The 24,783-nt window shown below is 40.0% G+C and overlaps 1 protein-coding gene across 2 annotated transcripts in view; it reads left to right on the top strand.

The window, feature by feature from the left end:
• The window catches only part of PTPN2 (protein tyrosine phosphatase non-receptor type 2), a 177,530-nt gene that overhangs the window by 135,194 nt on the left and 17,553 nt on the right, over window positions 1-24,783 (top strand). Inside the window, exon 9 of one of the 2 annotated variants that reach the window (XM_030212438.1) lies at window positions 18,819-18,920. In XM_030212438.1, coding sequence (XP_030068298.1) covers window positions 18,819-18,920 — 102 coding nt within the window. Of the gene's footprint in view, window positions 1-18,818; window positions 19,189-24,783 lie in introns of those variants that run through there. The other variant, XM_030212428.1, reaches the window with a different exon arrangement.

The following is a 24,783-nucleotide window of genomic DNA, read 5'->3' as shown; positions in this document are numbered from 1 at the left end:
CGAAGATTTTGTGCAACGGCAGGAACACTCAGATAAGACCCTGAAACAAAAAGTGGAGCGCCTAGAGGCTAAACTGGAAGATCTCAAACGGAGCGCGGAGGAGCAATGTCAGGATGATAGGTCTTCCGGAAACTATCAAAGAAGCTGACCTGAGATCTTTCCTGGAATCCTGGCTTCCCACCGCGCTTCAATTGACATTGGTAACGGGCCCGCTGCGAGTGGAACATGCCCACAGGCTGGGCCCCCTGAGGAAAGAGGATCTGAGGCCCAGAGTGGTGATATTTAAAGTGCTCAACTTCGCGCACAAACAGGAGATATTTCGTGCGCTCAGGAAAGTGGAGCAGCTGAAATATGAGAACTCTGTGGTACGTTGCTTTCAAGATTTCTCCACGGCGGTGTCTCAGCAGCGGAGGGCATATAGAGATGTGGGCCAACTTTTGTTCACGAAGAAGATTCAATTCGCCCTACTTTATCCTGCCCGGCTGAAGGTTTGGTACAGAGGGTCCCAGCAGTTCTTCAACACGGTGGAGGAGGCATCGAAGTTTGCACAGCAGGCTGTGAGGGCTGAGGGACCAGCATGAGAGGCCCTGTCTGGTAGACAAGAACTTTTGAAGTCTGACGGGACTGCATGATTTTGCTGCCTGGTGTTCGACTGGAGCTTGGCGTTCATATGAGAGTACCTGAAGAGACCTTTTTGCACTATGTTACATAATGTGATGTTATTTGTACTGTTCTTAGATGGTTTTAAGGATGGGGACTTGATAGATTGTTGTTTTGTTCTATTGAGTAGTTGGGGTTTCCATAGGTAATTAGTGGAGAGTTCTGTAGTGAGGGAGAAGCTGTGGGATTAAGGCACGAGTGCATGAGTCATATATGGGTTGGATAATAGCGGGGGTATGGGATGTGTGACTGACAGTGGGGTGTGCATAGGTAAGGGGGGAGCTCGCGTGATTTGGCTTTTTTAGGAGCCATGAGGGGGCATACAGGGGATAGACGAGAGGGAGGGGCTGTGGAGATATCTGGGAGGAACAGAGAGGAATAGTGCTTGGAATGGATGGCTGGGGGGGGGGGCTAAGGGCTGGGAGGGGCCTTCTCTCTTGTTTTTTGGTGAAAATCACATTGTTAATCGAATACATGATTACTGGACTTATGAGTTCACTTAAAATAGTTTCGTGGAACGTGGGGGGGGGGGGGGGGTTTCCTCCCTTATTAAGTGAACTAAAGTTTTGCAGGAGCTACAGAGACAGAGAACTGATGTGGCTTTGCTCCAGGAGACACATCTCTCCTCCGGAGAACATGCTAAATTTAAAAGAGGGTGGGTGGGGTCTTTAGTGGAAGCCCCGGCGGTGGGTCGGAAGGCAGGGGTGCTGATCCTTTTTCAGAAAAGCATCCCGCTTCGGATCAGTTCCGTCTGGGCCGACCCGGAGGGTAGGTGGGTTTTGACTAAGGTGGAGATCAATGGCTGCTCTTTGGTCTTTTGCAATGTTTTTAATGGTAATTTTTTTCAGGCTCTTATTAAGAGGCTGTCTCCGCATGCGGAAGGGGAGCTGATTGTGGGTGGAGACTTCAACTTAGTGTTTGACCCTCTCATGGATCGTTCTATCCCAGGTTGCCAGAGTCGGGGGAGGGGGGGGGGAGTCGTAAAGCGCTGTCTTCCCTATGTAAAGCCCTGGCACTAGTGGATGTATGGCGGATGTTACATTCGTCTGAGAGGGACTACACCCGTCTTTCAAGAGCACATGGTTCTCAGTCCCATCTGGATTATTTGCTTGTTTCACATTCTTTATTTTCTCAGGTACAAAAGGCGGAGATTGGTCCATACGCAGTCTCTGACCACGCTTTGATATGGTTGACGCTGACGGGTTAGTTGAAAGGCTCGGGTAATTGGTTGTGGAGATACCCTTTGGAGCTGGTAAGAGTCTCGAGATTTCATAAACATCTGCTAGATAGATGGGAGGATTATGTTTATCATAATGGAGCTCATGCAGATCAACCGGCTCTGTTCTGGGAAATAGCAAAGGCTGTGTTACGAGGAGATATTATTTCCTACTCAGCACATAAGAGGAGAATGAGAGATAGGGAAATTGTCCGTCTGGGAGTTTTGGTCCAGAGGCTGCGGAGAGCATATGGACACTCGCCTACGGTCTCACGTAGAGTGGCTTTGTTGGAGGCGCAGAAAGAACTGAATGAATTATTGCATCAACGGGCGACCAAGACCCAGCTCTATTATAAATATCGTCTGTTCCAATATGGTAATAGGGCGGGGCGCATGTTGGCTAGGATGGTTCGTAGGAAGGAGGGGGTTAATCGGGTTTCGCAGTTGAAGGCTAGGGATGGGAGGATGATGAGAGAGGCTGGGGATATTGCGGACACTTGGTCAGTTTTATGAGGCGTTATATGCCTCTGACCAGGATGTGGTGTTAGATAGCACTATGTATTTGGATAACTTGGTTTTACCTAGCCTCTCTGATCGGCAGAGGAAGTGTTTGAATGCACCATTTGCTGAGGGGGAACTGATGTTGGTTCTACAACAGAGTGCTTCTCATAAAGCTCCTGGACCTGATGGCTATAGAGTAGAATTTTATAAGCAGTTTTTTGATCAGGTTCAGGGGCCGTTATTGGCTCTGTTCAACTCGATGGTGGCTACGCAGACACTCCCTTATACATTTCAGGAGGCTCAAATTGTTGTGATATCTAAAGAGGGGAAGATTGTGGTGGAGCCTGAATCTTACAGACCCATTTCTCTGATCAACGTTGACGTGAAACTCTACGCTAAAATCTTAGCCAATAGATTAGCTATAGTCTTCCCGCCCCTGGTTGAGGAGTCCCAGGTGGGTTTTGTGAGAGGGAGGACGGCAGTGAAAAATGTTTGATCTCTATTGACTTCTTTGGAAGTTGTGGCCCGGAGACGCCTACCGTCGCTTTTAGTCAGCTTTGACGCGGAAAAGGCGTTTGACCAGGTCAGTTGGTCATATTTGTTCGCTGTCCTACGCTCTTATGGTTTTGAGGGCTTCTTTCTAGAGGCTATTAAGGTCTTGTACTCAGAGCCGAAGGCCTATGTGTGGGTAAATGGAGAACGTTCGAGATCCTTCCAGATTTATAGAGGGACGAGGCAGGGGTGTCCCTTGTCTCCTCTTTTGTTCATCCTATCCTTGGATCCTCTTCTCCGTGAAATGATACAGCACCCAGAGATTAAGGGTGTACAGATAGGAGATTCTGAGTTTTTGCTCTCCACTTTCGCAGACGACTTGCTTGTACATCTCACGGAGCCACGCTCTTCTCTACCGGCTCTCTTGGAGCTATTTACTGAATTTGGAGATTTTGCAGGGTTCCGTCTCAATTACAGTAAATCACTGGCATTGTACTCGATGGATGACGTAAGGCAAGCTTGGGGCGAGGAATTTCCTCTACAGTGGGCGCCGGGATCCTTTAAATACTTGGGCTTGCATATATCGATGAAAGTCTCAGAATTGTATAGCCTGAATGTCGCTAGATTGTTGCGAGCCACAACGGAGAGACTGCGTGCTTGGCAGTCTTTGCCACTATCTCTTACTGGGCGGATTCAGCTATTCAGAATGGTGGAGTTCCCTAGGTGGTTATACCTATTACACATGCTGCCCCTTTATTTGAGTACAAGGGATCTGACTCTGTTGACAAAGGTGATTAGGTGTTTCTGTTGGGGAGGTAGGAAGGCAAAATTGCCGTTGCATATATTGCAAAGGACATGGAGAGAAGGTGGCCTGGGGCTCCCGGATTTGAGGCGGTATAATTGGGCTTGTCTCCTGCGTTACCTTGGCGACTGGTTTTTGGCGCGAGATGATTATACTTGGAGACGGTTGGAAAGTCAATACTATGCGCCGTGTCATTTTCATTTCCTTTTGCAGGCTCCCAGCAAGTCACTTCCTCCTGATTTGCGTTCCAGTATATTAGTGCTCCCTCTACGGACTCTTTGGAGAGATATGATGCGGATGTTTGGCCCGAGTCGATGCACCTCAGATCTTCTTCCTATTCAAGGTAACTTGCTGTTTCGGCCGGGTTTGGAGAATGCGGTTTTTAGGATATGGGCACGGCATGGGATAACTCGGTTGGAACATGTGTTGAACCGGCAAGGTTTAATGTTGAATCTGGGGGCACTGGGGTTAGGATATGATATGGGAGGTGCTTTTGCCCATGCCCAGTTAAAACACTATGTGGATTCGTTGGAGACAGAGGCTTTGGGCTCTGGGCACTGTCGCCTTCTGAGGCAGTTCTTCCATTCGGTACAGAGTGAACGTCTTTCTATTTCTGGGTTGCACAAAGTGTTAGGGAAGTTTCTGGCGCCCAAGGATCATGAGCATATTCGACAGAGGTGGGCAGGGGATTTGGAGAGACCACATATCACTTTAGACTTTGATGTTTTGACGGCCAGGAGACGGAGTTTGGCGGGTAGTGCAGGGCTTAGAGAGTGCCAATATCATATTCTCCATAGGGCCTATTTAATGAAGGCTCAGATATTCAAGATGGGGGGAATTGCTAAGCCCTTATGTGGGAAATGTGGGAGGGCTCTGGGATCTCTTTTTCATTGTGGAGCTGCTATACAGTGAGACATTTTTGGGACTCCATTACTCAATATCTGGCGGATCTTTTGGACTCGAGAGTCATGTGCTCTCCGATGGGAATTTTGTTAGACAAATTTGAAGCTTTTTTTTTTTCAGGGAGGCTCGGCCCGACAGTTGGTTCAGAAGGCCTTTTTGATTGGTAAGAGGCTAATACTGAGCCAGTGGGTGACGGAGACCCCTCCGGATTTCTGGCACTGGCGGAACATATGAGGGTCCCAAAAAACAAGGCAAGCGGAACAAATTGCATGAATTTATGTTGTTTGAGAGGAGAGGTGTGGGCAGCTCCCCTGGGCGGCGGAGGCGGTTTCTAGATATTTGGGGGCCATATATTCACAGCCTGTCTCCTAAAGGGCGGAGTTTAGTGGTGAACTCGCTTTAGATACACATTGAGGTGGGGCCATCCTTTGTTGTAAGGAGTTGGGAGTCTAGATATCTCTCAGCAGGGGGAGGGGGGGGTGGGGGGGGGGGAGGGAAGGATTTTACTGTTTGTCTTACTGTTCTAATTTTTGATAACATTTTTGTTCCTTACGAGATTTCGAGAGTGGTGGAAGTTTGGTATGGGTTGAGGGAACATATGAGTTCAAAGTAGACTGTTCTAGCGTGCTGGTAGGGGGGGGAGGGAGGTTCTATACCAAAATATTGATGATAATGTTATATGTTGGGTTTCTTGAGCTGTGAATGTGTTAGTTATCAGAGTCTACATTATGTTTTTCTTGGTACTGTTATCCGTGTAATATCAATAAAAATTGTTGAACCATAAAGTGCCCATGCTAAGAAAAATTTTAAACTCCTAAAGTGAAAACACACGTTTGCGACTGTTTTCTGCATCTAAATATGTATCCAGCTTTTTAAAAAATACTTACATTTCAGCGTCTTCAGCTCAGAGAAGACTGATGTGTAGAAATGTTAAGTAGTAGTAGTATTTCCCTGTCCCTTGGGAGGGGGAACACTTCAGCCCCATGGGCTGAAAAAAATGAGAGACAATCAGACTTAGGTATAGGCGCAACCAGTAAAAATCTTTATTGGTATGATCACTAATACAAAATAATTGTGCTCTCTGATGCAAGTTGTCATACAGCAAAGCAAGACGCAAATCCTGAATAACAAAGACTGCTCAGCTAACACTGTCCCAGCCATCACATATATATTGTTGTAAGTTTCATTTTCTCCCAAATCATGTGATTTCTCCTAAACTAGAATCACTAGGTAGCCTATGCCATATATGGATTGTTCCTGTATTCTATCAGTCTCTCCTGATGTGTTTGCTCATGCACAGTTAGTGGCCATTGGCTAATTAGCTATAAGTTCTGTGTGCAGTTAGTCACACAGCAAACTAACTAACAATCTTCTTGTGTCCTCTTTCCCCAAGACTGAAATATTCTTTAGGCTCACTGTATCCTCCTCAGTCTCTCACCACGTCCCAAGGTTATATCCACCTTATATGAAAGGCATAGTCTCAGCTCCAGCCAAACTTGCGTCCTTGAAGTGTCATTCCTCAGTCCTGAGAAAGCACTGTATGTTACAAAGATGGCAACTTAATTTAGGCTAACTTGTCAGAGCCAAACAGAGCAATGTAAAGGCTTTTGTAACAGGCCTAGCATAGGAAGGAATATACACTGCTTAGGAGAGATATGATAGAGGTCTATAAAATACTGAGTGGAGTGGAGCGGGTAGAGGTGAATTGCTTGTTTACTCTTCCCAAAAATACTAGGGGGCACCAAATGAAGCTACTAAGTAGTAAATTCAAAACAAATCGAAGGAAATATTTCTTCACTCAAATGTGTAATTTAATTAAACTCTGGCATTTGTTGCCAGAGAATGTGGTAAAAGCAGTTAGCTTAGCAGGGTTTTAAAACTTTTTTTTTTTTTTTTTTTTTTTCTTAAAATAAAAGTCCATAAGCCATTATTAAGATGGACGATTTAATTTCCTTAGTTTTCTGACACGACCTCTAATGTAATGGACTAAATAATGGCTAATGTTTTTCCTGTTATTTTTTTTGTTTGTTTTATTGCCTTATTAAAGTTTTCTGATCTTTCAAGTTTATGGATATATGTATACTTGAATGTAGTGATAAAAGTATAAAGAAAAACAAAAGATGGAAAAATCTACTGCTTGCTTCTAAAATAAGCAGCATAAAATCTGTTTTACTTTTCTGAGATCTTGCCAGATACTTGTAACCTGGATTGGCCAATGTTGGAAACAGGATACTGGGCTTGATGGACCTTGGGTCTATCCCAGTTTGGCAACACTTATGTTCTTAAATAGGATGTTTAACGGATTGCAAGACCGGTGCTCTTTAGTCCGTGGGGGCGAGCATTAGTTTGGGGGAGAGGTTATAAGAATACAGACCTTTCTCTGTTTTCTCTGGTTTGAGGTTCTGCTTACCTCATTATTCTGCTCAGTTCATTGGAGGTTTTTTTTTATTATGACTTGTTTTCTTAGTGCAAAATATTCTAATAATAATCTGGTTTCAATGTCTCTATATCGTCTTGATATTAAAGATAATGAACAATTTATATATAAAGCGTTTATAGCAAAGATATTCCATCCAAGTATTTAAAGCATATATCTATTCTTGAACCTCAGTGATATAAATCGTCCTTTAAAGATAGGAACGATTTAAAAGAACATCCAGTTCTTCATTGGTTCTTATTTTCCTATTTTTTCTTTCAATTTATCTAAATATAGATTTATTTCATATCAAACACTTATCTTTTAGTTATTGGTTTTGTCGGACCCAGGGGATCAAACGTCCGACGTGCACGTTTCGCCCATAATGGGCTGTCTCAAGGACATTCCCCTAAAATACAAGTGAAAAGTTATTTAGACCATTTCTCAAATTTCAATAATATACTTCTATTTAGAAAATATGCCGCAAATCTCAAGTTTAAACAAAAAAGGCTAAAAAAACTCACCCCGTGCTTATTTTAGCGTCAGCTTGGCAAAAGTTAATGGCCAAGATGGCGCCCGCTTTTTTTCAAACTAATTAAATAAGCAATATGTAATGACGTCTCCGAATTATGAGCCCCGCCCCCCCAAGGCGTTCCACCGGCAGTCGGAAGATCTGATCCTACTACCGGTGGACAGGGGGGATAGATTTTAAGTTAGCGATGTCCATTCAATTTCAATATTTAATCCTCTAGGGAGAACAGTTTGAAACAAGAAAATATTAAATTGCTCTCTGTAATTCAACAATTTTTTAATAGACCCACCCTCCTCCCGATAGTCCAAACATTCAATAATCCTCCATCTAATATCATCCCAGGTATGTTTTTTCTGAAGCCAGTGATCAACCAATGGAGCCTGTAGATTTTGAGTAGAGATTTTTGATTTATGTTCATTCAGTCGAGTTTTAATAGATCTAGAGGTCCTACCAATATAGATTAAATCACAAGGACATATAATAGCATAAATAACATTCTTACTATCACAGTTAGTATTTGACCTACTCTTCATGATTTTATCTCTATTTGGTACCTTCCAGCTTTCTTCAACTATCGCCAGTGGACACCATTGACAGTGACCACAGATAGTTTGCTTACCCTGTATTTCAGTTATAGACTCCTTTGTACCAAATTTATTTTTACTGAGGCGTTCTCCCAAGGTTTTACCTCTAGTATAAGAGATCATAGGTAGATCTTCAAAACATGAATATAATCGCATAATATGCCAATGGTCCTTGATCACTTTAGCGATTTTCTGACTTATCCCAGTAAAAGGTAAAATACAGGTGAGACAGTCTTCTTCTATTTTGTGAGTTTCTTGTATCAAAAGTGATCTCTGGGCAAATCTTGCTCTAGTATACGCCCTTTTTATAGCCACTTTTGGGTAGCCTCTTATCAGAAATCGTTCTTTCAGCTCTTTAGCCTGTTTCTTAAATTCAGTTAAAGACGAGCAAACTCGTCTAACACGTAGAAATTGGCTAATAGGAAGATTAAACTTGAGATGAAAAGGATGGAAACTATTGAAACGTAAAAGAGTATTTCTGCTAATAGGCTTTCGATATAGTGATGTACATAGTTTCTCTCCTTCTCTATAAACTAGCAAGTCCAGAAATTCAATAGCTGTTTCATTCACAGTCATTGTAAACGAGATATGAGAATCTATATTGTTAAGCCAGTCCAGAAATTTCATTAAAGCATCCTTCGATCCCATCCATAAGAAAAAAATATCATCTAGAAATCTTCTCCAGAGTTTCACATGTTTAAAGTATGGAGATGCATAAATAACTTCTGATTCCATCTTTGCAATATACAGGGTAGCTACAGAGGGGGCTAGCGTTGCTCCCATCGCTACCCCTTGAGTTTGAAGATAGAACTGTTTATTGAACCAGAAATAGTTTTTACAAATAACCAATTCAGCTAAGTTCATAATAAACTCTGTAGAGATTCTTTGACCCTCCGGGCGTGCTTCTAAAATCTCTTTAATAATTCCTAAGGCACCATTCTGAGGTATCTTAGTATAGAGAGATATAATGTCCAAAGTAACCAAATAAGTATCCGTCGGCACTTCCGCTATGTCTTCCAGTTGTCTAAGAAAATGGGAGGAATCTTTAATATATGAATCCATTTTCTTTACATGTTCCTTGAGAAAACAGTCTATAAAAATAGACAAAGGTTCCAAAATTGATGATTTAGTGGATACTATAGGACGCCCTGGGGGGGTAGATAGATGCTTATGAATTTTCGGCAAAAAGTAGATTTTTGGAGTTTGAGGAAATTCTTCAATTAGAAATCTTCCTTCTTTAGCCGTAAGCATTCTATTTTTTAATGCTTGTGAGACCAATCCTTTAACTTCATTTTCTAAATCATTTAGAGGGTCTTGAGGAAGTAGTTCATAAGAACTCAGATCAGTCAGTTGGTTTTTAGCTTCCTCCATATATTGGATTTTATCCCATACCACCGTAGCTCCTCCTTTATCAGCTCTTGTAACAATAATAGAAGGTTCATTTATTAGACTATCTAAAGCTATCCATTGTCTTGTAGTCATATTCGTTTTGAAATCATCTGAACTTGGTAAGCTCTCCAATTCTTCTAGTTCACGGAGAATTAAATTTTTAAAAGTTAATACTATCGGATTAATGGGTCCCGGAGGATACCATTTCGAAGATGGTTTCACAATTGAAATATCCGGAGCAGATGGTTGGTCCATGAAAAAAATCTTGCATTGTAGCTTTCTAAAAAACTTATATAAAGCCACTCTCAGATGGAAAGAGTCATGACGGGTAGTAGGCACAAACCCTAAACCAAGATTTAAAACATCCAGCTGATCTTCTGAAAGGTGAAAAGAGGATATATTTACTATTGCTTCCGGGTTTTCCGTCCTCTGAAGTCCCCCGATCGATTTTGTCCTCTTAGCTGTTGTTGCTGTTGCCTCTGTTGGGGTTTAAGCGTTCTTGTTCTTGTACTTTGATCTCGAAGATCATATTGTTGTTCATCTATTTGAATTTCCTGTTCACGATCACTTCCAGTACTTAAATCACCACTGTCTTCAGAAGATCCTTCAAAGGCCACCCTTCTTTTATTGGAGATATTACTATATTCTTTTTTATTCCAAACATAAATTCTACCAAGTTGATAATCTCTTTCATCTCTTTTCAATTTTTTAATTTTCGTCTGTTTTATAGAGTCTTTCATTGTTTGCATCGTTTTTTTCAAATCCTCTAATTTTTTATCATAAATTTCCAATGTGTCAGTAGCTTTAAGATTTTCTTCCATATTAGTAATATCTGACCGTAAGTCCGTTTGCACTTGAATTGTTGTTTCAACAATCAAAGCCATAAGATCCCTACTACATTTATTTAAGATGTCTTAGTGGACATCTCTTGTTGTCCAGTTTTCTCTGTCTATTTAGTAATCATAATATATGATATGCACAAGGGGGGATGGGGGGGGAAGGGTTCTTCAGTTTTCGTATATTCTTGTAATGCGGAGTTTTGATGATTGGGGTAGGACTGTAAGGGGATTGGGAGGGAGAGGGAGAAAATGTTAACTTCTTGATGACTACTAATTGAAGTTTTGACTGTTCTGTTCCTGTTATTCTGTCATCAATAAAAAGGTTAAACTAAATGATCGAAGATTGCGTGTGTGGATATATGGAGTAGTTAAAGTGGCAAGATATAGTTTGTCGCTCTTGCAAGAGAGGCAATTGCAAGTTAGATTAGGTCCAGATTATTTGACGTGGACTGAGATTCATTCTAGAGTACCCCAAGATTTTTATGCATTATTCTTTAATATTTATATTGCGCCACTGTGTAAATTGCTTGGATGGTTGGGCATCCACTACCGTTTCTATGCTCACAACGTTCAGTTCTGTTTTTCTGTCCAGGAGAAGTTTAGGATACCTTTGTCTTGATTCTTTGCCTAAGTACAATAAAATCATGGTTGGCTGCAAATTTTGCTTTAAATATGACAAAAACACATACTATTTTTTAATCGGTTGCCTATACCGTAGCGTTTCCTGATTTATTTATTTTCCTTTGATTGTTTTGACATTCCAATACATAATTAAATATATAATTAAAACTGAAGTAATATGTTTCTGACCAAACACTTCTGCTTCTGAATCAATCTGGCTGTGGTATTCTGGGCCACTTGAAGAGCTCTAATCGAACACAAAGGCAACAACCCTATTAAAAAAAAGCGCATATATATATATATATATATATATATATATATATATATATATATATATATATATATACAGACAAAGACACACACACACACATTGAGGCGTTTTAGATTAACCATGAGAACCATGACTGCTATATAGTTATACCAGGCTATAATCTGTTTAGGAAAGACAGGTTAGGAAGAAAGGGATGGAGAGTGGCTTATGTTAAAGATAATAGTAAAACCACACAATTGCAGGACCTACAGGGTAAAGAAGAGGCACTGTGGGTCAATCTGGAAAGAGGGAATGGCAAATGTATTTACATTAGTGTGATGTACAGGCCTCTTCACAGACGGAAGAAACGGACAGATATTTAGTTAACATTTTTTTTTATTGATGATAAAACATAAACAGCACAATTGCCATAGAAGCATATACATATTCAAATATCAAAAATGTCTGAGGTAAGTATAAGTAATATGGTCAGTCATCAAAGTATTTTTTTTTTTTTAATGTATCACTCTTATCTCTATCCCTAATCCTGTAGTTCTGCTATTCTATAATAGGTGCAAATCGTAACATTTATGAGAAACAATCCAATCAGCACAAACTAGTTCACAGTCTCTAAAGAAATGGACAGATATTTAATTGAAGATATTAAAAATATAGCAGTGAAAGGAGAAGTACTACTAATAGGTGATATTAATATGCCAGATGTTGATTTGGGGTGTTCCTATTGTGGAGTCTTTTAGAAGCAGGGAGATCCTAGATTCTCTACAGGGGCAATTATTCCAGCAGTTGTTAATGGAACCCACACAGGATGGGGCCATACTGGACTTAGTGTTTACTAATGGGGAGAGTGTTTCTGATATATTAGGTGATCTGATATCCATTGATTACCAGAGGTGGTGTGGAGAGGGTTCATTCAAAAGTGAAGGTTCTAGCATACTGAGGGCGGGGCAGTGGGGGCAGTCCGCCCCAGGTGCAGGCAGCAGTGGGGTGCATGGAGCAGGTGATTGGCTGTCGGCCCTGCCGGTTCCCTGCCTCAGAACAGGAAGTAGATGTCAGAGGGAGCAGGGGACTGGCAGAGCCGATAACCACACGCCTGTTCCACGTACCCCCTTGCTTGGAGGAGGGGGTGCTCTGCCCCGGGTGGCATCAATGGTAGGTATGCCACTGAGTGAAGTAACATAGTAGATGACGGCAGAAAAAAGACCTGCACGGTCCATCCAGTCTGCCCAACAAGACAACTCGTGTGCTACTTTTTGTGTATACCCTACTTTGATTTGTACCTGTGCTCTTCAGGGCACAGACCGTATAAGTCTGCCCAGCACTATCCCTGCTTCCCAACCACTGGCTCTGGCACAGACCGTATAAGTCTGCCCAGCACTATCCCTGCCTCCCACCACCGGCTCTGGCACAGACCGTATAAGTCTGCCCAGCACTATCCCAACCTCCAGCCCCGCCTCCCACTACCGGCTCTGCTAGCCAATCTCGGTTCTAGATGTCAAAAGAAACTAACTTTGTTCAGATGGGGGATTATCTCAAGGAGCTGCTTCTGGATGAGAACATCTGGAGGAAGCTGGAAATCAGTAGGCAAAACTGAAAGGAGTTATTGTAAGGGCAAAAATCATTTTGTAAGAAAAGTAAATAAAAGAAAGAGGAAAGGAGACCGCTTTGGTTCTCAAAAGTAATAGCTGAAAAGATAAGGAAAAAAAGGTTAGCCTTTATAAATTACAAGAGATTGCAGAAAGAAGAAGACAGGCAACAATATGTGGAAAAGCTAAGAAGCTGGTAGAGTAGTCAGGAAAGTAAAGATGCAAATGGAAGAAAAGTATAGCCAATTCGGTAAAATAGGGGGACAAGACATGTTTGTATATGTTAATGATAAGAGGAATTCAAAAGTGGCATTATGAGACTCAAAAATGAAGGGGATGAATATATAGAAACCGATAAAGATAAAGTAGAATTGCTTAACAAATATTTCTGTTCTGTGTTCACAGCTGAAGGACCAAGAGCAGGAGCACAGAAGACAAATTCAAATAGGAAAGGGGGGTGGTGGCCCCTGAATGATTTTCAGAGGACTCTGTTTATGAAGCGCTGGCTAAACTAAAGGTGGACAAAGCGATGAGGCAGGATGGAATATATCCGAGGGCATTGAAGGGACCTAGGGAAGTTCTAGCAGCTCCGTTGGCTGACCTTTTCAGTGCTTCTCTAGAGATGGGAGAGGTCCCGGAGGACTGGAGAAGAGCAGATATAGTCCCCCTCCACAAAAGCAGAAGTAAAGAAGAGGTTTGGAACTACAGGCCAGTAAGTCTGACTTCTGTAGTAGTAAATTAATGGCAACGCTTTTAAAACATAATAGTAAAGTTTTTGGAATCCAATGGATTACAGGACCTGAGGCAACATACTAGAGGCAGGTCTTGGCAGACAAATCTGATTGATTTCTTTGACTGGTTGATTAGAGAGTTGGATCAAGGGAGAGCACTGGATGTGGTATAATTAGATTTTAGCAAAGCCTTTGACTCAGTTCCGCATGGACGACTTAGTAAACTGACTGTCCTCGGAATGAGCCCTAAAGTGACTGATGGGGTTAGGAACTGGTTGAGTGGAAGGGTAGTCATAAATGGAGCTCATTCTGAAGAAAAGGATGTTACTTGTGTGCCGCAAGGTTTGGTTCTTGGGCCGGTACTTTTTAACATTTTTGGTAAGCAATATTGCTGAAGGGCTGTCTGGTAATGTTTGCCTCTTTGTGGATGATACCAAAATCTGCAATAGAGTAAACGCCTCTGATGGTGAGGAAGGACTTAGCAAAACTAGAGGAATGGTCTGGAATTTGGCAGCTACGATATAATGCCAAAAAATGCAGTGTCATGCATTTGGGCTGCAAAAACCTGAGCGAACAGTACTTCTTAGGGGGTGAAGAAAATTTTGTGCACAAAAGAGGAGTGTGATTTGGGTGCGATCGTATGTGATGATCTTAAGATGGCCAAACAGAAAAGACAGCGATGAAAGCTAGAAGGATGTTTGGGTGCATAAGGAGTGGCCAGTGGGAAAAAGAAGGTGGTGATGCCACTGTATAAGACTCTGTTGAGACCTCATTTAGAATATTGTGTACCATTCTGGAGAGTGCATCTTCAAAATGAGTCTGTGCAGAGGGCGGCTACTTAAAATGGTCGGTGGTCTTTGTCATTAAACATATGGAGAAAGTTAAAGATCTCAGTATGTATACTTTAGAAGAAAGGCAGGAGAGGGGAGATATGCTGTGTTGGTATTTAAATATGTCTAAATAATTCAAATTGCTCTACCTCATTAGGAAAAAGATGAGAAAAAGAACAACTATGTTTTCAATTATTACAATTTAAATATAGCCTCATACGTCCAGGGTACCTTTATAGAAACTTAGGACACCACTGACTGACATTCATCATAGGCTACCACCACCTGCCAAGCGTTACAGAGAAAAACTCTCCTATTAAAAATGAGAGAAAAGTCTGTAGCGCTACGGCATATGGGACTATCAATTTAATAAACACAGGTTCAAAAACTCATCAATCCTAATTCGACCCCTTTACAAAAAGATTTTTTAAGGGTCAAAATGAAAAGAGAAGAAAATGTAAATATCGCAAAACCTTGGGGTACATTTGCCGGGTACAAATATAGTCACTTAGCTTTTGCCCAAAAAGAGCTCCATTAAAGGTGAATTCACTTCATTTCAGTGTCCATAGTTGTATCTTCTTAAACTCGACATGTAACTCCCACGCTTTCTCATATAAATTCCTCGACAGGATTAGGACTCCTACTGTTTCGATTTCTTCATCAGGAGAAACAATAAGAAAACTTCATACATTTCTCTTTCGAGTAACATGTCCACAAAATGGCGAATGTTTATAAAGGACGCTCAGAGGGAAACTCCTCCTTCCTCTGTCGTCATATATGTTTCTTTAATCAGCAACTTAGCTTTTAAAACACTTCCTCAATTGTGAACCAATCAGTAAAAAGCAGCCCATTCCATAGGGCCATTAAGTCCTTTGGGGCTAACCGTTTGTAATTTATAAATCCATCTTTGTTCTTTTTGATGTAATACTTTTGAGATGTCACCCCGTCTACCATTATTAATAATCTGCTCAATAATTATACATTTAAGTTGCTCAAAAGAGTGCTTCATCTCATTACAATGTTTAGCTAAGGGCATATGCATTTTGCTGGCTTGAATACTATGCTTGTGTTCACTTAAACGAGTTTTAAACATGCGTTTTGTTTGTCCAATATATCTATACCCACAGGGGCAAGTAATCATATAAATCACTCCTATCGATGTACAATCTGTCCGATTCTTCAAATTGATCCAACAATTTTTAATAGGATCCCAAAATCTATTCACCTCGTCCATGACGTCACACATGATACACTTCTTACATTTAAAGTGACCTACAGAATCAAATTTTCTATTAGTCCAAATATCAGAATGACATAAAATGTCAGCCAAATTGGCTTTCCTTGCATATGTCACCATACATTTTTGTTCTGAGAATACCTTATGAGTGGTTAAGATGTTCCAATGTTTATTTATTATACTTGAAATTTTCGGAGATAAAGATGTATACTGCATAATGCAGGGGGTATTCCGTTTTTCTGTTTTATGTTGTTTTGATTCCAATAGATATTCTCTATGATTAAACAAGGCTCTCTTATATGCATGTTTAATAATCCGATTCGGATAGCCTCTTTCATGTAGTTTTTCTTTCAAATGGACAGCCGATCTCTTGTACTTCTCTGAGGAATCACAGATACGTCTATAACGCAAAAACTGAGCAAAAGGGAGATTGTTGCGAGTATGGATCGGATGCATGCTATCATATTTTAGTAATGAATTCCGATCTGTGGGTTTGGTAAAGATATCAGATTCCAATTTACCATTCACCTTTGTGATTTTAACATCCAAAAAATGAATTTCAGTCCTATGTACTATATGCTGAAATTTAATAGTAGGATGACATCTATTTAAATCCCCAATGAACTCTTCCAATAACATTTCGTCGGCTTCCCAGATCATAAAGACATCATCTATAAATCTCCACCAGCAAGCTGCATATTTAAATAAAGAAAGTTTATAGATGTAATACCTCTCCAAACAATCCATAAAGATATTCGCTACTGCTGGAGCAAATGCAGCACCCATGGCAATGCCAGTAAGTTGTAAAAATAATTCTCCATTGAAAATGAAGTAATTATTATGCAAAGCCAATTCAAATAATTGCATCAAGAATTTAGTAGGGACTGTGACTGGTCTCTGTCTGCCTTCCAGGGCTAGTTCTATGGCTTCCTCCGCCTCTTGTTGGGGGATAGCTGTGTAAAGCGACTGTACATCTAATGTTACAAGGAGACCTGTGATTTTTCTTCTAGAAAGATGTTCTATTTTATTTAAGAAGTGAGTGGTATCTTTAATATATGAACTTATCTCTGGAACTAACGGAGATAAAAAAACTGTCCAGATATTTACACACTCGTTCTAAAAGGGAGTCTCGCGCCGCTACAATTGGTCTGCCCGGAGTTTGTATTATGTCTCTCATAACTGCACAGAAAGTGAGTCAATTGAAAGGAAGCTCTGGAATGAAGGGGCATAGGATAAAGGTGAAAGGGGATAGATTTAGAAGTAACCTAAGGAAATACTTCAAGGAAAGGGTGGTGAATTTGTGGAACGGCCTCCCGCGGAAATGGTGGAGATGAAAACAGTATCTGAATTCAAGAGATCTTGGAGATAAGTATATAGGATCTCTAAGGGAGTATATAGGGAGAATGGATGGGCAGACTGGCTAGGCCATGTGGTCTTTATCTGCCTACATTTTTCTGTGTTTGTAGGATAAAAGATTTTTTAAATAAAGAAAAATACAAAGACATTCCTGTTTTATTTCTCCTGTGTTATGGTACATGCCTAGTTTGAATTCTTGGGTTCCCAGTTTAATTTTTTTCTTCAGATTTTTCTAATTTGTGATCCCTCGTTCTGTATATGGTGAGGGTTTGTGTATGTTTTGCGTTTGACTGAGGTGCGATATGTTTGTGTATAGTTAGTGTAGAACTCAGTAGCAGTCCCACTTGTTTTGTTTTACCAGAGATATATTGATGTTCAAAGGCCCCGTGTTATATTTTGTAGTGCTGCATGTTATTAGGTAGAGTTCATGTTGTTTGAATCATAGGACTTGGTGCTGCTGTTGTATGTTGAGTTAGGGTTTGTTTGTTTTTTTTAAGTAGAGGAGTGTGGTAGCCGTGTTAGTCCACTCTTAAGGTTCTAAGGAAGAAGGGCAACCTTCGAAAGCTAATCAAGAAATGTATTAAGTTATGTCCAATAAAAAAGGTATCATCTTATTTTCTTTTCCATGTTTTATTTTGTTTGATTTCTATTTGTTTTTTTTCAAAGTTGTATTTCACAATCTGCCTTATAGTGGAGAGGTTTATATTGCTGTTACTCAGATGACAGGAGAATCAGATTTTTTTTTTTTGTGTGTGGTAACATTTATGAAGATATGTGTTCTGATTTGCACCTGTTGTTGGGTGGGAGATAGGTGTTTTGTGTGTTTCATAGACACTGCCATACTGTGTCAGACCAAAATTATGTGAAGATCATATGTGCAGTGTCATGTATGTGAGCATTGACAGGTGTGTCCTGATTGAAAATAGGTTGAGAACCATGGTTCAAGCTGTGGTTCTGAACCTAGTCCTCGGAATGTACCCAGCCAGTAAGGTGTTCAGGATACCCACAATGAATATTACATTTACATTGAAACTCTTACATACCACATACATCTTTTACAATTCAAAGCAGTTAATAATATAAACTATGTATTCCTGGGAATTTACAGATTTTACAATAAACATGGCAGTTAACAAGAAGATAATACATATTTCTGAAATAAATTTTGAAGGATTTTTGGAATTTTTAAATAATCCGATAACCCTGTTATACTTTCTAGAAGAGAATTCCATACTTTTTGCTGCTTGATAAACAAATGCCTTTGACCAGATGAATCTGTATCTAACCCCTTTAAATTTGCATACAATGGAGGTAGTGCATGCTATTTTTTTTTTTTTCATTTTTAATAATTTTAAGTTAACATCCAAAAAAAACAACTTTGAATGAAACAAATAATATAAAACTTATAGGACTTATCAATACATACAAACATCATCAGTAAGCTTTCACCCACCATATTTTGGGAACGAAGGAGGAAAACATAATCTAAGGAAATTAAAATAAAAAGCTGCTGCTGCAGAATTTGGGTAACAGCTACTTAAAGATACTTGTAGGCTTTAACCAATCACAGGTGACTTCACTAAGCTATTGTCATCAGAATCAAACATCACAAGTTTTCCTGTGTACAGTAGTGAAGTGCATCCAGTTGGACAGTGGCAAATGTAAGGAATGTGGGTATGGTATTTGTAATTTACTTTAAGAATAAAGATGAACAATTTCCTCATCTGTAGTCAGAAATGATAATGTCACAGATTTACTTATCATATTATAGAAATTTGTAGCATACTGTATTCAGCTTAACAAATGTCCTGTGCAGTAACTAGTAGTGGTTAAGTTTTATTTATTTATTTTGTAGTGCTGTTCGGAAGCGTCTGCGAGAGGATCGAATAACTAATACAACACTCAAGTTGCAGCAGATGAAACAGAAGTTAAGTGATGCAGAAAGAAAAAGAAAAAGGTGGTTATATTGGAAACCTATTGCCCTTATTCTTGGGTTTACTACAGTCTTTGTAGTGGGGTCTTTTGCTTGCTGGAAAATGTATTTTCAAGGAAGCTCCTTATGAAACTAGTTACACAGGGGGAGCCTCTTCTGAGCTGTAAGCTGGATATTACTGTAGTGTGATCTCTAAGAAGTGGGCTTCGAACTGCAAGCTCTGTAAATCTAAGAGCAACTGCATTAGACTGCAAATAAATGCAGGCTGTCAAAACTGCACACTACAAGGATTTTAAAAAAACCAAAAACCCAAACAGTAAATAGTTAATTGAAAAGGTTGCTTTGCTGAAAAAGGAAAAAGTTACTTATAAATACATTTTCTTTTCTTTCCACACTAGGTGACACCTAATGGCTTTTAAAAAGGTTTATCAGCCAAGACTGCTTTTACTTGGTGTGCCTAAAAACTAAGCAATAATAGTGTTAGTATTGAACTGTAAGTTCAGATGTGCAGAGTAGCATGATGTACTGGTGATACGTTTTACATTTGTCAGATCCAGGAAATACTGGTCTTTTTGTAGATACATATTTAATCTGCACAGTTTTTATAGGCAAGTGCACTTTTGAAAAGCCTAGTTTTTTCTCTGAACAACTTATTTTTGCAGAAACAAAACAGTTCTTCCACATTATCATAAGCCTAAAATTTACTAAAGGGAAATATTTAATACAGCTGAATGTAACTCACCTTGAACTACTACTGAAAAAGGTGTGAGCTAAATCCAAATAAATAATAAAGTGCACTACTGCATTAGCATATGCTAATGCCGTTTTCAACATGTACTGTTCTTAAATCTCATTGCATAAAATGGGACTTTCAGTCAATAATGCATTGATGTTGTTAAGGCACATCAACACGTTAGTGCACTCTAGTAAATCAAGCTCATTCCCCATACACAGAGCTCCTTGATTAGAGCATGGATAGGTGCCAGTGGGTCTGTGGGGGTTTCTTCCAGGATAATCTTAATATTCATGAGATCTATTTGCATACAAGTCCTCTAGTTTGTATTTAATTTATGCACTTTGGTTATACTAAAATACCATTTGTAGGGCTCAGGGACTGGAATTTGCCATTATTGTGCTGAAGCCCTTTACACCCATTTTTATTGGAGCTACATTCCCTGATTATCTTTGTGCTTCCTCTGAATAAATGTGTACTTATTTGAAGATAGAGTGGGACCACTGAAAATAGTCCTGATCCTTGAAAAGTAATCTCTGTAAACTGTTCGTTGAACGTTGTCTATATATCCACTGTTTAAAGCACTTGTTTTGTAAAACGTTCCAACATTCCATTAAAGGTGAATCCTATTTAAAACTCATCTTTTTTTTTTGTTTTAATTTTGACTTGCCCCATAATTGCAAGGATTTCTTACTACTTATTTTAGATAACGGAGAAAAAGAATACTGTAGTCCTTTTTGTAGTGGTGCTGGATATACAAACTATACCATGAGGCAGTGGGAGAAAAGGTTACTTGCCAAGGTTACAAGAAGAGTGAGGGAAATGGAATCTGAATCTTTGGTTCCCTAGTTCTCATCCAGTTGCTGTAAATACTAGGTAATTCCTGTCTCTTCTGGTGTCTATTAGCATCACCAAACAATTGTATTTTCAATATCAATACTTAATAGTAAACAGTATTGCTTGTTTAATTGGCACCTTTATTCCATTAAACAATTGTTGTCCTCATTTTGTTTTACTATTGTGGTGTTGGGCAGTAGGAGAGAACACATAGGTTTGGTAAGTAGAATACACATTGGTTCTCTTTTCAGAATGTACCAGTAAGGATGACATACTAGCATATTTCTGCACTGAAAATTCTAGTCAACCTAAATTTATCTTAACTAAATCCTGAACTTCTGTTTTGGCACATACCCACAATTCTACTTGGTTACCACTTTCAAAACAGCTTCTTATTGCTTTATTGTATTAAGTGATGTCATTGCTTATGTTATACTTGTATTTAAGTACCTTCCTCTAATTTAGATTTAAAAATTAAGTGTTTCTTTTTTGCTATCACAACAAGTAAACAAAACAATTTTACATTATGTTCTGTTTATACTAGGATGCTAGTCCTTGAAGGGAATGCTTCTGGTTATCTCCTAGTTAACTGTTTTGGAGCCCTTCAAAGAAGTACTACTACTACTATTTAGCATTTCTATAGTGCTACAAGGCGTACGCAGCGCTGCACAAACATAGAAGAAAGACAGTCCCTGCTCAAAGAGCTTACAATCTAAGAGACAAAAAAATAAAGTAAGAGGTATACGTGCCTGGAAGCTCGTGAGTTTAGTTAAGATGACAAAGCAAATAATTTCTCCCTTCGTTTACACATATCAACAATATGGTGTGGTATCAAGACTGCACTTCTGGTATTCAGTACTCCAGTGCAGGAAGCTGGGACAGAAAATTGCTGAACAGGAGCCATGGACACATGAAATAACTTAGGTGATGGAGGATCTACATATGTAAGAAGGTTTGGATGCAAATATATTGAAATGGTGGTTCATGCACTTTCCTGGAACTAAAAAATTAAAATAGAGCAGTTTACAGTACAAAGGTGAGCAAAATGCTTTTCAAATATTACATTAAAACATATTAGTCTGTATCTGCATGCCAGGTCACAATTTGGTGAGATATGGTTCAAACAGGTACTTAATAAACCATGCCTTCTGGTACCATTACTGACCAGCTGCAAATCTGATACCATACAGTTAATTTGCAAAATAATCTGTGTTTACAGTGACAGTTTAAAAGCAAAGTGTGCAGTCAAAATCTAGGAAAAGCTTGAGTTGGTATTCTACGTAGCGCCAAGTGTCTGAATGAAGCATACTCTTTGTGGCTTTTTTATCATGTTTATCAGTTCAGTTTGAGTATACTGTAGTTTAAACTCTGAACTATATGATGACAATGGAAAGCAAAGCTCAGGTTGTTAACTTTCCTGAATGAATGTTGCCAAAAATTATTGGCTAATAATTTCAAGCAACTGAACATATGCACAGGGGAAAAAAATGATTATGCCAAGTTGACATTCCTTAGTGTCCCTCGAGACCAGCCCAGAACGAGTGGGTTGTGCACGCCTACCAGCAAGTGGAGACTGAAGTCTGATTTTGAGGCAGCCAATAAGAGCCATGCTCAGCACCTTGGAAACCTCAGTCTCCAGCAGGTGGTAGATGTGGTGAGCCCCTTGGTTTCAAAATGTCTATTCTGTTTTCTAATTTTTGTTAGCTCAGGTAAATGTGCCTGTTTCTTTCTCAGTCTAATTAGTTTGAAGTTTTTCTTTTCTCTTTATTTTTGTGCACCGTTTTGGTTATCTGCTGGCAGAGGCTGAGGCCCTCCTGTTTCTCTAGCAGGCAGGGGCAATGGCTTTAGCCTGCTGTCATGGCTGTCTCCCTTCAGGGTCTTGGGCTCGGGAACTTGTTACAGGCCCTTTTCCTCTGTTCTGGTTTGAGTTCAAGCATCAGGTGGTGGTTTTGTTAAAGAAAAAAAAAAAAAAAAACACGGAGTTCCGTTTTAAAAAAAAAAAAGTTGGCAGTAAGAGGACTTCCTGGTGCAGCAGCGCCAGTTTTCAGTACAGTGTTGGCGGCTTTCTACACTGCTTGGGTTTTCAGCGGCAAACTCCGCCATTTTGTTTGTAGCTGTGGAGGAACAGCGCAGACCTTTCTAACTGTGGTCTGCTATCATTCCAGCAGCCTCTTCGGTAGTGCTACGAGGACTCCTCGGTAGAGGGAAAGATTTCCTCTGCTTTTCGCATGAAGGACGAATATCCATTGCAGAACAAGAAGTTTGAGCTTGCGGGGGCAGACTCTCTATTTTTTTTTTTCTTTCAATTGCTTTATGGTGAAGTGATCTAGATTGCAGCCTGCCATGTTTTGTGTTTGTTTGGAGCAGGAGGTGCCAGTACTCTGTCCTGTGGTTCCCCTTTCCTTGCATCAAAGCTGCCAGGTCTGATACTGTATGAGTGTAACTAAAACTCTCTGGTAAGGATTACAACCAGATTCTGTATAATGCAGGATAAAATAATTAATTTTTCTAGATTCTGGATGATGCAAGGACACTATACTATTTTCTCTGGCATCTAAATGGGTCACAGACTAACTTATTTCTCTACAGTTTGGTGCACAGACAATATCTAATATCTTCTTTGTCATCAAGCAGATGAATCCATTAACTGATTGTTTTTTCAGTGTTCTCTATCTCCACCTGCTGGTAGGTGGACATAACCCATCAGTTAATGGATTCATCTGCTGTGACTAAAGGAAAAAAAATTACCAAGGTAAGAACCTAATTTTCCCTTTTTTTTCTAGAATTGGAAAGCTGCAAGGACATAACCTATTGTTTTTACTAGTACAGTTTACTTGTTGACAGTGGGGCTCATTTTCAAAGCACTTAGCCTTCCAAAGTTCCATAGAAACCTAAGGAACTTTGGAAGGCTAAGTGCTTTGAAAATATGCCTCAGTGTTTCCTTTGCCTGCCGAAAGCCGACTAATGCAGATGCAAGTTATATAGTGTTTCTCTGGTCTCTGTATAATTCCAGGGCATGATCTATTGTTTCTCTAGATGGTTAAGGTTTCTTTCCCTTTTGTTTTCTCCTGGCATTTACATCCTTATTTACTTATTCAGGATCTGTTTTTACAGTCTGTTTTATCTGCATTGCTATGTTCTCGCTGGTATTCTAGGGATCTAGCTGTGTGCCAGCCCTGATAATCTCTGGGACTGTTACCTTTTTGTGCGTCTGTTCTGCTGTTTGCTCATTCCTTTTGGTTTTGTAGCCAGCAGCTGCACTGGTAGTGCCTGGTGGTTCAGCACATGCTTCTAGCCTTTCTCTTGTGGGGATTTTTTTCCAGAGGACTGTTTGGGCACCTGCCTTTGTGGGTTCAGCTCCCACTGTTGCATATTCTGGTGGAAGATCCTTACTGGTGGAAGACCTCCTTACTTCTGGGTTGTTATATTATGTGCTCATCTCCTCTCATTCCTGAGTTAGGTAGCGAAGTGGAGAGTTGCACAGACCCTGGAATCTTACCCATCCCCGCAAGAATTTAATGGTACATTAAAAAAAATTCTGGTCAGCTCTCTGTTTCTCTCTGGGTTTGAGCCACAGCACTGCAGGCAAGGAAGGAAAAGAAGTTGGAACTTGGAACATTCTGGTGTGCACCTGTAATACTTGTCTCTGAGTCATTGGCACTGTGTGCTGAGAGGTTGCCACATGTACACGCAGTTGGTCAGGTGACATCTGATGCTTATGCCTGTGTCAGAGGCATATGTGTCAGAGCTGAGGTCTGTGCATCAGCCCGGGAGCAGAGAGGATTAATAGTAACATAGTAAGTGACAGCAGATAAAAACCTGAACTGTCCAGTCTGCCTAATAGTCACGCTGATTATCAATTCATAATTAAATCAACAATGAACATGATATTATATAGATTATGGTCTTTCTTTGATGTTCCTGGACTATAGACCATAGAAGTCCGCCCGGCCCTATCCTTAAGTTCCAACTGCTAGAGTTGTCGTCGAAGCCCACTCCAGCCTATTTGTCTTCTCATTTGTGGGAAACAGACGGTAGAAGTCTGTCCAGCACTGTCCTCATGTTCCAGCTACTAAAGTTGCTGCCTATACTCTTTCCAGCCCATCCTAAACCAGATTGCCACATCTAAGAGACAGACCATACAAATCTACCCAGTATCGGCCCTAGCTCATCACAGCTGGAGTCACCATCTAAGCGTCACTTGACACATCCACACACATGCAGCCATTTAAGTTTAGGGTTTTTATAACTTCCATTTTCTAATTAGAGATCCTCTATGTTTATCCCATGCTTTTTTGAATTCCATTACCATTTCTG

This window comes from Microcaecilia unicolor, chromosome 1 (assembly GCF_901765095.1).
Source record: "Microcaecilia unicolor chromosome 1, aMicUni1.1, whole genome shotgun sequence".
NCBI lineage: Eukaryota > Metazoa > Chordata > Amphibia > Gymnophiona > Siphonopidae > Microcaecilia > Microcaecilia unicolor.
Note: the sequence above shows the minus strand (reverse complement) of the source record. Positions and strands in the feature narration are given on the sequence as shown.